The sequence below is a fragment of the Thunnus albacares genome, chromosome 5 (assembly GCF_914725855.1).
Source record: "Thunnus albacares chromosome 5, fThuAlb1.1, whole genome shotgun sequence".
Classification (NCBI taxonomy): domain Eukaryota; kingdom Metazoa; phylum Chordata; class Actinopteri; order Scombriformes; family Scombridae; genus Thunnus; species Thunnus albacares.
In genome coordinates, this window is record NC_058110.1 from 20,495,453 (window position 1) to 20,507,757 (window position 12,305).

General features: G+C 42.4%; 1 protein-coding gene across 1 annotated transcript; it reads left to right on the top strand.

Moving 5' to 3' along the window:
• Positions 1-180: 180 nt before the first annotated feature.
• Positions 181-12,062, top strand: LOC122982934 (glutathione hydrolase 7). Its single transcript, XM_044352580.1, has 16 exons — positions 181-393; positions 773-1,388; positions 1,720-1,946; positions 2,113-2,264; positions 2,364-2,481; positions 2,598-2,665; positions 3,174-3,247; positions 3,393-3,586; positions 4,810-4,897; positions 5,405-5,532; positions 5,636-5,724; positions 5,835-5,987; positions 6,122-6,236; positions 6,345-6,482; positions 6,654-6,753; positions 10,713-12,062. The coding sequence occupies exons 2-16, from the start codon at positions 1,169-1,171 to the stop codon at positions 10,883-10,885; spliced, it is 2,037 nt and encodes a 678-aa protein (XP_044208515.1). The 5' UTR covers positions 181-393; positions 773-1,168; the 3' UTR covers positions 10,886-12,062.
• Positions 12,063-12,305: the final 243 nt, after the last annotated feature.

The window sequence follows — 12,305 nt, forward strand, 5'->3', positions numbered from 1 at the left end:
TGCCAAGTATAAAGTTAGTCTGACATTGGTACATACACGACAACACAATCAATACCCATAATTTTCTTGATGGATATGTGTAGCCGACCGATATTTAATCATACATTTCACATGAAAAATAATTTAAATTACTCTTAGGCTTCAGGTCAAAGTAAAATACGTATTCCGATAAAAAAAAGTCTAAATTTCAGCTATTTCCACGACAAGTTACACCGGTTGGGTTAAGGCTGTAATATGAAACTGACTTCCCTGCGCTGTGCTCTCGCCGCTCAGTCCTGTAGTCTTGGTGACGGAGAGCTCCGCTCAGATCACTGCACCTGCTCTCATTAAAATACAAAATATCACCGTAACAGAAGGATTTTTATTTGACTACACGTATTTTCCCCGATAATGGTAAGTAACACCAACCTAGCTTGAGCTATTGGTAGCTGCTCATTTAGCACAGAATGAACAGAAAGATGTGTTTGCTAGCTTGTGTCAGCGCGGTTAACATACAAACAGACACGGGACAGGCAGGATAGCAGCCTTTCTTTGTTTTAAATGGCTATAATGGTGGTAAAGCTGTCTTTTTGAAATATATATATCAGCTTAACGCTAGTTTGCCGCTTCTCTGCGCCACAGAGGCGGACATTATCGTCTTTATTTGCTGCAAGTTAAGCGGTTCGCCTGGTGTAATGGCCATGCATGCAGCCTCAAAGGTTACACAAACACCTCTCGAAGGAAATGCATTGTCAAAAACTAGTTAGCTGACATGGTTTGTTGTCTTTTGCAGGTGGCTTCCTACATGACAAATGGAAAAATGCATCATCATCGGAGCAACACACCCGTGTCCTGGCCTAACGAAAATATTTGCTAAGAAGCAGCTGCAGTGATAGCAAAGGTGTCCAATATAACGCAAGAAAACTACAAATCCCCCCTGCAGAATTGTGATATATACTGGGATCCCATAAGATAACTAGATGAAGCAATTCTTCAGCAGCACAGCAACACTAGTGGTCCATAAGGATATATTACAGTGATTTCTTATCTGGATGACAGGTGTGTGGCTGATCATCCCAGACAAAATACAGATGTGACAGGAAGCATGGATATCCTGCTCTAACTCCCTTATACCCCGAAGATAAATATAGGATAAGTTACGTGTGTGACTGCACGATCGAGAGTAGTCATGCACAGCCCTGCCCCTGAAATTGTGGCAGGGTACTCTAGTGGATGTGTGGTGGATAAAGATGCTAATCCGGAGACAACCTTGGGGAGTGCCTACTCTCCGGTGGACTACATGAGCATCACCAGCTTCCCCAGGCTGCCAGAGGACGATGTGATGTCCGGAGAAAACACCCTAAAATCTCGTAAGGATGATGACAACGTCTTGAGTGAGCAAGATACAGGTCAGTCAGCCAGATCAGACACAATACGCTAAAATATACTGGAGTGTGTGTTTTTAGGTTGCTGTTCAGAAGAGGTCATTTGGCCTGGAATCATCAAGCTGCATTGTTTCTCTGTGAGATCATTTTTGAAGGTTGAATTTGAAGTCAAATAGGTGCTATTTTGTGCATAGCATGCATGCAGAATTCAGAAATCTGTTTTTGCCTCTTAGTAAGAATGGCAACATTAAACTGACAGTTTTGTGAATGGGATTTGGTGGAGAAAACAGCACATATTGGGTGTCTACTCATTCCTGTTCAATCTAAGCCTTTTGGTTTGTGTTGCACGTCTCAGACCCGGATCTGTTTTTGAAATCGGCTCGACTCCAGCGCCTCCCCTCCTCAGCCTCTGACCTGGCCAGCCATGACATCGCATCCCTGCAGGAGACCACCAGAGACCCCTTTACAGAAGAGTGTGCCTGCCAGCGAGATGGGCTGACGGTCATCATCACAGCCTGTCTCACCTTCGCCACTGGAGTCACTGTAGCACTCATCATGCAGATCTACTTTGGCGACCCACAGGTAGCGTTATATGCATGTAATTTGCCGTTGTACTTTTGCAGCCATGACAATTGATTATAGGATTACATGCAATTTCACATGCTTGATCCCTCCCACAAAACACCAAGTCAGTTCAAAGACATCAGCAGCTTCTCCCTTCCTTCATGCTTGTCCTGTCTCTTGCAAGGTCTTCAACCAAGGAGCGGTGGTGACGGATGTGGCTCAGTGTACATCTCTTGGGTTTGATGTTTTGGGGAAGCAGGGGTCCAGTGTTGATGCTGCTATCACTGCTGCCCTCTGTTTGGGGATTGTCCACCCTCACACCTCTGGTTTAGGAGGGTGAGTTGTAAGAACATATTCATCTCTTCTAAACACTGATTTTCTTAGGCTTGGTTGAATATGATTAACAAGCTGGCTTTGTGTTCTGTTGATGTTTAGTGGTGGAGTTATGTTGGTGCATGACATCCGAAAGAATGAGACGAGAGTCATTGACTTCAGAGAGACCGCACCGTCTGGCATCCTTGAGGAGATGCTGCAGACAAATCTTGATCTCAGTGTAAGGCATCTCCTTCTACCTGTTAGATGTTCACTAAGAGAACAGAAGACCATTTTATTGTTATTGTTTGGTGCTGCAATTAATCTGTGCAACCTGCTCTTCTTGCTGCATTTCAGCCTGGTCGTCTGGTGGGAGTACCAGGCATGCTCAGTGGGATGCATCAAGCACACCAGCTGTATGGCAGGTATGGTATCTATCATGTAATGCTACTTTTATTAATTAAATCTTTCCTCATGCAATCATGAATAGTTTCAAATGCCCTTCATAAATGAAATTTAATTGATATACAATATTATTTCCCCCCATTTTATCCAATTCTTTTTAGACAAGAATAGTAAAAGCTGATAATTACGTAAGCTATGATAAAGCCCGTGCTTTTCTCAGAGTGAAGGGAGTAAGATCTCATAGTGAAAGTATCACCAGCTGTGTTCAAAGAAAAGACAATGTTGTTGCTTTTTTTAGCCAGTGTCGGGCTGCAATTACACCGATGCTGTGTAATTATCACTGATGCTTCATCTGGTAAGAGGATGATGTTAAAGCCTGAAGATCAAGTGTAATGCTAGGCTGTTGTGCCAGAGCGATGGACAGTTATTTGCAAAATATTCTCTTTGAAAATCAGTTCAGAGTGTATGTATAAGTTTTAAGCATTTGTAAACCAAAAACCAATCTTTCATGACTTTTGAATTCCCCAGAATACCGTGGAAGGATGTTGTTACCATGGCAGCAGATGTGGCCAGAAATGGATTTAATGTTACGCATGACTTGGGTAAGTATAATGTAATGTAGTGCAAATCACTGGGTGAAGCCTCTGTCACTAATGTCACTTCTACTGTGATTAAAAACGCTGCATGGTCACCCAGCCCCATTTAAAGATTAGGTGTGATGTCATCTGCCTTTCTTGTCTCCTCTAGCTGAAGCCCTGGCTAAAGTTAAGGACCAAAACATTTCGGATGGATTTCGGGATTTGTTCCTCCCCAACGGCCATGCTCCCCTCCCTGGGCTCTTCAGCAGACGTCTTGATTTGGCGGCCATCTTGGATGCTGTCGCAGTTAAGGGGATATCCGAGTTCTACAGTGGAAACCTGACGCAGGAAATGGCTGCTGCAGTAAGGAAGAATTTTTTTCTTTTCCCCATCTCCAAGAATGATTATATAAGTCATTAATTCTGCATCAGCTCCATTGGAAGTCACTTTCACCCCTCAAACACTAAGTCCCAGTTGTGCTTTCTTCTTGGCTATTTACATTTTGGCTAGAGTGGGGTAATGATTCAGTACTGTACTCTTATCATGTTTCATGATCATATCATGATGAAATAATGATGTCAGGTTCATTAGTCTGTGGTCTAAATGAATGATTTAAAAAGACCATATTTTTTAGTCTCACAGAAAAATCCCACAAAATGAGATGTGAAACCAAATTAGGAATATTATCATTAGAAAATGAGTTGTAGTTAACATGCAGTTTGACACAAACAAATTTATCTTATTTAATAATTTGTTCTTTGCATATTCAAGCAGAAATTGTCATATACAAATAACTTATATTATTAATTATTTCAGATGTTACTGCAGCATGGTGACAAAACATAAATACACTATAAATAATAGTGTTCTTCCTCACTATGTGTGTAGGTGCACAGCAGGTTTTTTACTGAAAGCAATCGTGAAACCGAAAACTTTACTGTGCAACACATTCAAAGGTGGTGATTGTAAATTAGAAAATGATCAGATTCCGTAAACAAGAGTTTGACTAATGTCACTGTAATAATGAATTCACACAGGAATTGGGCTGCAACTAATGATTATTGTCTTTACCAGTGAATCTGTCAGTTCACTGATTCTTTCTTGATGAATCACTTTGTTGTTTGGTCCATAAAATGTCAGTAAAAGGTGAAAAATGTTGAACACTGTTTCCAAAAGCCCAAGGTGATGTCCTCAAATGTCCAAAACCCAAAACAGTCCAAAACCCAAAAATATTCAGTTTACTGTCATAGTGGACTAAAGAAACTAGAAAATATTCACTTTTGCAAAGCTGGAATCAGAGAATTTGATTAGCATGGCACACCACACTGTGACCTTTGCACTCTTTCTGCACTTTCCATTGTGTGCAATGCAAATGATTCAGTCTCTCAAATTGCAGTCACTTCCCTTTACTCTTAGGGACCTGGGCTTTGTCCTTTAATTTCAAAAGAGAGTGACTCAAACTTAAGTACATGTATCTAGCTACAAACCAGAGGTCAAAACAACTTACAATGTCATGTCAGGCTTTCTTTGACTATCAATACATTTGTGAGTATAGTAAATTAGAAGACTTTGCTGTGTTTTTAAAGGTGCAAGCAAGAGGTGGGGTGCTCACAGAGGATGACTTCGGAAACTACAGCACAGTTCTACAGAAACCAGTAGAGATCACCTACCAGGGTAAATACTATCAGTTACTATTTATAGTACATCAGAGCTGTTAGAGGAGGATCCCATACTATTTACTATTGAATCTGTATACATCAAGTGTACAATTTCTTCTAGTGCTTACCACAAATACATTATGTCCTTGAAATCTGTACTTGATAATGACAGACTTGCACTTTGACAAGGGAAAGTGTGTTAACAATGTACACCTGCACACCTAAGTATTTGTTTGCATAAGCATGGGTTGTTGTTGACGCAGCAGTGCAAATACAATGGTCATGACACCCATCTTGATATGCTGTTATTTTTAAATTTTCTGTTTCCTCGTGTGTTTCCTCTGTTATATATTGCACATATTGTATTTTTTTAAATAATTATTCATGTAGATTGTTCATATCAATTTTGTGTCATAGACATTTGTTTTATTTGTGTATTGTATGACTGTAGAGCAGCAAGCTGTAGTTTTATTGTTACAGTTATAAGTTTAAATTTTCCATTCATAATTTGTTGTTTCTGAAGGACACCACGTGATGGCGGCCCCAGCCCCACATGCAGGTGTCGCCCTGATCACTGCCCTCAGTATCCTGGAGGGCTATAACATTACCAGCCAGATGCCTAGGAACAGCACCTACCACTGGATTGCAGAGGTAGTATATTAACTGTTTTACCCCTACACAGCATAAACAGTGAGCAAAGTGCAGCAATTCATGTAATATGTACCGTTGTGTTAATTTTGTATTACTCTCCCAGTCTGTGAAGATAGCTCTGGGCCTGGCGAGTGGGCTCGGAGACCCCATGTTTGACACTTCTGTCTCAGAGACTGTCGCCAAGATGCTGAGGTAGAGATCCTCCCCGATGTCTTTTAAATATATAATGTACTATATAAACCCATCCTAATTCAGTGAGGCATTCTCACTGAACCCTGCCCTTTGTTGTTCCCATCTCCAAGTAAATCGCAGGCTTCCCTACTCCGCCAGATGATCAGTGACTCTCAAGCCTTCCCTGTCAGCCATTACACTCCATCATATACCTTGGAGGAGGGTGCAGCAGCTGCACAGGTCATGGTCATGGGCCCAGACGACCACATCGTGTCAGTCGTGAGGTATGCCATGCTTTAACTGAATTACTATTACACATTGTCTATTCAAGTAAAATTCCAGTGACAGTTAAGAGAGGATTGAAATTACTGGAAAACTTAAACTGAGACTTTTTTATTACTATTTTTGGCTCTTGTAGCTCTCTAAACAAACCATTTGGCAGCGGGATACTGACTCCTTCAGGAATCCTTTTGAATAGCCAGATCCTGGACTTCTCCTGGCCTAATAAAACACAGAACTCATCACCTAACCCAGTAAGTGTGCCGTTTTTTGTTTAATTGATTACAGTATTGATTGTTTTCTTATTGAAAGAATCGTTGTAGTTTCTCTTGGTCCATGTTTTTTGTTCTCATTGGCTATAGCATAACAACCTCCAGCCTGGGAAGAGGCCCATGTCCTTCCTGATGCCCACAGCAGTGAGGCCAGCGGTGGGGTTATGTGGCACATATGTAGCAGTTGGATCCTCCAATGGAGAGAAAGCTCTTAGTGGCATCACACAGGTTATTTACTCACTAGAATAATACATTAATTTCATGATTGATTGTTGAGTTTATATTCATGTGGAAATACATTTTTCTAGAGGTGCATTTTGACCCATGTTATTCATAACAATTAATTTACTAATGCGCAAATATTCAGTATATCTTATTCTGTTTTCTGATTCTTCACAGGTGTTGATGAATGTTCTGTCTTCACGTAAAAACATGAGTGACAGTTTAGCATATGGTAGACTGCACCCTCAGCTGCAGCCCAACACTCTACTGGTGGACTGTGAGTTTTTCCTATTGACTATTCTATTGTGTAGTTTGGTCCAAATATAAGAGTCCCTTCAAAAACTCAGTGCTTTAAGTAGATTAGCTTTTTAATTTCCAATTACAGTTGTAATTTCCTGCTATTAACATGCAATATGCATCTGGATATACAAACTAGACAAAGAACAATCCAATTGTGCCCTTGTAGCAGTATTTACATTGTCATCAGATTACATGTTTGTGTACACTATGGAAAACAGATGAATAGGTGGGACGGCAGCAAGTCATTTTATTGTCAATGAAAATTAAGTTGACAGGTGTAGGGTTACCATGGTTCAGTATAGACTTCCTGTGCTGTGAAAAGACAAATCCTCTGCAATGCTAAGTGGGAGGCAGTGGAATTCATGATGACAGGTGTTAATACTGTGAACCCCAAATTTCAAAATTAACTTCTTGCTGGTTTGAGGAATGAGAAATGAGTTTTTGGTATATTACATTATAATGCAGTACAGAGCAAAGATCTGGATGTTTCTGCATCTGAAGTTTTGGATCTGGCTGAGATCTATAAATGTAATCTGATTGTGGTTCCCTTTCAGTCATTTCACTTGGTACAGCACATTTAGAATGGGATATCATGCCACCGCATGGCCTGACTGAAGACACCTCTATTCATGCTATTTAATGCAGATGATCTATGGTGATGTATGTGGGGCCCTGCCTGCACATATATACATCCATCACCATGGTCATCCTCGGTTCTTACAGTCTTCTGTCTGCCCCTGTCCTCAGGAGTGCGGCTTCTCTTTGCATGACAAGGACCATCATGAGACATGTCTCATTTGCGGCGAGGAGCTTTTGGTTTAAGTCCCCGCTGGTAACTGGGCTGACCACATGGAGTGCTAGCCAGCTGCAGCTTGGGCTGGTCGCTTGGACATCGGCTTGGACATATATGGTTTATTGGAGGGTATACAGGGGGCTTTATCGTCAGGCCAGTATACTGCCATTACTTTGTTGTTTGGCCAGTACAATACATCCTTCTTATCAACTTACCACCGTGCAGCCGAGAGACTGTAGGTGGAGTGGCCCTCTCCTCCACTGGCTCAGAAACCATTGCGGTTTGCAGGATTTTTCCTTCCTCCCAAACTGACAATGGTCAAAAACTGCCTGCCCAAGTTCCTGGACTTTGTCTCGGAGTTAACTTTGACATGGAACAAACTGCTGTCTACCCATGTCACATGGTGGCTGGACAGTATTTGGATCTGGATGGAGCCAAAAAAGTTTGGTCAATCCTCTGCCTATGGAGTTGTCCCTGGCATCTTATCTGGCTGTGTCCCACAATCATGGTGTGGGCAACTGGAGAAGATTTACTGAGCGCAGACAGGCACCGTTCGTGGGCTGAACTCCATCACCATGCTTCAGACATATCAAGCCATGTGTCTGGCGGAGCACTGATGCACTGATGCCCCCCGACGGTCCGCTGGACCTCAACGAGGTCAGAATTGTCATGGATTGCATTCTCCGTATATCCTGCTGTGCAGCGCTCTCCCTGGGCAGAGTGATGGCATCTACAGTGGTGGCACAATACACCTGTGGCTGACTATCTCTGACATTCTGGATAGGGACAGGGCCGTTTACTTGGATGAACCAGTACCTGCTCAGGGTTTGTTTGGCCAGTCACTTGATGCCATCCAGGCAAAGTTTGAGCTTAGAGAGAAGCAAACAGAAGCTCTGCACAGCATCATTCCTAGTCATGACGTGATACCCAAGCCGCCCGTGACCTTTTGTGAGAGAGTAGATGTTGCACCCATTGGTGTTGGCTCAAATATGGAAACGTTTCAGCAGGGCAGAAGTGGACCTCTTTGCCCCCGGAGCAAATACCCACTGCCCTCTGTTCTTTTCCATAACGGACCACGACACACCTCTTGGAATGGATGTGCTAGCGCCCCCATGGTCCAACATGTGCCTGTATGCATTTCCCCCAGTAGAAATGATACTGCCTGTTCTGGAGAGGGTGTGCCAACAGGATCTGACCCCGATCCCGATGGCCCCTCGGGGGCCAGAAAGTCATGGTACGCTGAGATAATCAGTCTGCTGGCAGCGAGGCCCTGGCAGCTTCCTTTCCGCAGAGACCTCCTCTCTCAAGCGGGAGGAGAGGTGATTCATTCAGTTCACCCAGAACTGTGGCGGCTGCATGCCTACCTGTTGAGAAGTCCATTTTAATAGCTAAGGGTCTACCCCCAAGTGTGGTGGCAAAGATCTAATGTGCAAGGGTATCATCCACTAGATGGTAAATGGTAAATGGACTGCACTTATATAGCACCTTTCTAGTCTTCCAACCTCTCAAAGCACTTTTACACTACAAGCCACGTTCACCCATTCACACACACACTCGGCAAGCTAACATGCAGGATGCTGGCACAGCCATTGGGAGCAATTTGGGGTTCGGTATCTTGGCCAAGCACACTTCGACATGCGGACTGGAGGAATCAGGAACTGAACTGCCAATCTTCTGATTAGTGGATAACTCACTCTACTTCCTGTGCCACAGCTGCCTAGTAGGTCTCTAGGCAGGCCCTAGAGGCCTATATGCCTATAAATGGTGGGTGTTTGAGCAGTGGTGTCAGGACCGAAATTTAATCCCATTCAAGTGCTCTATTGTTTGATGTTTCTTCAGGAGCTCACCTTCTTGCCATGCATTTCTTAAAGGGAGTCCACCAGCTGGGGCCTATGGTTAAATCCAGTGTCCCCTCATGGGATTTGGCTTTGGTGCTTGAGGCTCTTTATGGTCCCCCATTTGAACCCATTGAGTCTGCAGATATGAATTTTCTTTCATACAAGACAGCACTGCTTCTTGCTTTGACCTCCGCAAAGTGGGTGGGCTTTATCTGTGTATCCCTCTTGTTACCCCAGTTCACTTTGGATGGCTCCAAGGTTACATTGTGCCCAAATATGGTGTACTTGCCCAAAATAATCCCTGCAGCCTATAGCTTTATGGCTTTTGAGCTCTTGAGCTTTTGTTCCTGTCCTTTTGCATCCAAGGAGCAGAGGAGGTTTCATTCCCTGTGTTCTGTCTATGTAAGTGCGTGTGCATTTATGTGACTTGTCTGTCTGTTTTGCTAATCCAGCCAGGGGCAAAGCCCTGTCTAAACAGCAGCTTTCTCACTGGATTGTAGAGGCTATTTCTCATGGGCTTTGTTTAAAGGGGTATCTATGAGTGAAATCTGTGCTGCAGCCAGTTGGTCATCACCGCACACTTTTGTTCGGTTTTACCATTTGGATGTGACAGCCCCTTCAGTGGCTCATTCTTTCCTTTCTGCTGGGTCTATGATGCACTAGAGCGCAGGAGGTTTGACTCCAGCTTGGTGGCTGCTCTGCGGGGTTTGAGTACATGTCCTATACTATGTGTTGTACCGGGTGAATCGACTGAAAGGGAATGAAATGTTATGAATATAACTTCTGTTCCCCAAAGGAGAGGAATGAGGTACAACACTAGGTTGCCCCACTGCACAGTTGGGCTCGGTGGGATGACCGTGGTGATGGATGTATATATGTGCAGGCGGGGCCTCACATACATCACCACAGATCTGTCTCAAATGCGTAAATAGAAGTGTCTTCAGTCAGGCCACATGGGGGCGTGATATCCCATACTATATGTGTTGTACCTCGTTCCTCTCCTTCAGGGAACAGAAATTATAGGTATAATGTTTCATTTCAAGTACTAAGTCAAAGGCCACTGGATCTGTGTTTGGTTTTAAACATAATACTATGTCCTTCATGACTGAAAATCCTCAGACATGCATTCTGAGCATACTGTGATTGCTACACTTTCAGTATGTAACTCCTTTACCGGAAAAAAATATTTGAATACCAGGTGTAAATGCAGTTTTATTCAGTTTGACATTTATTATTCATCATTCATTCTTCCCACTAACCTCAGATCATTGTCCCTCTCTCCCACTGTCTCATCCTCTCCTACAGCTGAGTTTCTAGATGAAGACGTGGAGCTGCTGCAGGCCAAAGGTCACAAGGTTGAAAGGATAGATGTTCTGTCATTGGTGGAGGGCACCCGGAGAACTAATGACCTCATCATTGGGGTGAAAGACCCCCGTAGTGCTGATGCCTCAGCCCTCACCATGTCCAACATGCCCTAGTGCACCCCCCCCCCCCCCCCCCCCTATATTCAAACAATGAAACTTTGAGTAGCAGCTAGTTTTTGGCCTGTGGGGTACTGAAGAGTGTTACACTCTGAACATATATATCAGGTGTCCTGGTGTAAATAAATGGATTCTTTGCACGAATGAGCAGATATAAAATAAGCAATGATGCCACACCGTGAAGCCACCATTTAAAACACGTGCATGGTCCTCTGCGCATTCACTCCACCTTTCTGCTTTACAATTCTTCCACTACATTTAACCATTCCTCCTAATAACATGTAAGATCACATAGAAAAGGGAAGAAGGTAATAATATTTAAACCAGTGATAAAGCCAGGCATTGTCACACGTGGAACAGACTATCCTAAACTGAACAGAGGCTCAACCATTTACCCTCCTGCTTTTTATATGGTGTTTAGCAGTGGTTAGATGTTGTTTGGTACAGTGACTGGAGTTTTAACTGTTGCGAACAATCAATAGCTCCTTGGGACCATTTGGTGCGTGTTAAGACTAACACATTAAAAATATGCCACAGAAATATGATAAGAGCTTCACATCTAAATTGATTCCTTTAAACATGAGGATTTGCTTCAGTTCAACAGGTGTTAAATATTAGTAATGGTAAAATATGTGTATTTAGATATTTAATTTAAGATATTTTAGTTGTTGCACGATTTTGTTCCTATTTAAAGCTTGTCGCTTAAAGCATTTTTTTAGAGTGGGGATACTTGTTTTTAGAATGGGAACAATCAGGATCTTTAAAGATAAACTGAATGTAATCTGTCTATTTTTATATGAACGTTTGATTTCTACTGTTGTATCACAATGCATACAAACAGACATTTTAGAAAAGGCTGTTATGTTTATTTTTTGTGTATTTGTGAAATTATTTTAGGTAGTGTATTTGAAGTAAGAACAAATAGCTTTTGTAAAGCATTGCATTCTAAAAATGGTTTCGATTTGAGTCCAGAATGGCCAATGCTGACTGATCAAACTTTACTGTCTGTGTTGTTGGGTACTAGTGCAATATGGCTATTGATGCTTGTTTTCTGTACTGTAGAGTACCAGCACACATTTGCACAACACCTGATGTTTTATTCCATGTGCATTTGTTTTTAATAAAAATAAGCACCGTCCAAACCCAAGAAATAAAATGTTTGCACACATCCTAAGAATGAAAAATGTTTTCCCCTTTGTTCCTCCTTACACGGGCATTTTGAGCATCTGACCTACTGTAGAATGATTAAGTAGCTTGCTGCATTCAGACACTAGCAGTTGAGGGTGGGTGACTGATAGGAGTTTTGAAAGTGATGTATTTTATAAATCCCACAGTCTATTGCTTATTGTTATTAATTATAAATGCCAGGTATCGATGAAAGGACACACTGATCAAGAGTCTGCTGTATACATTTATA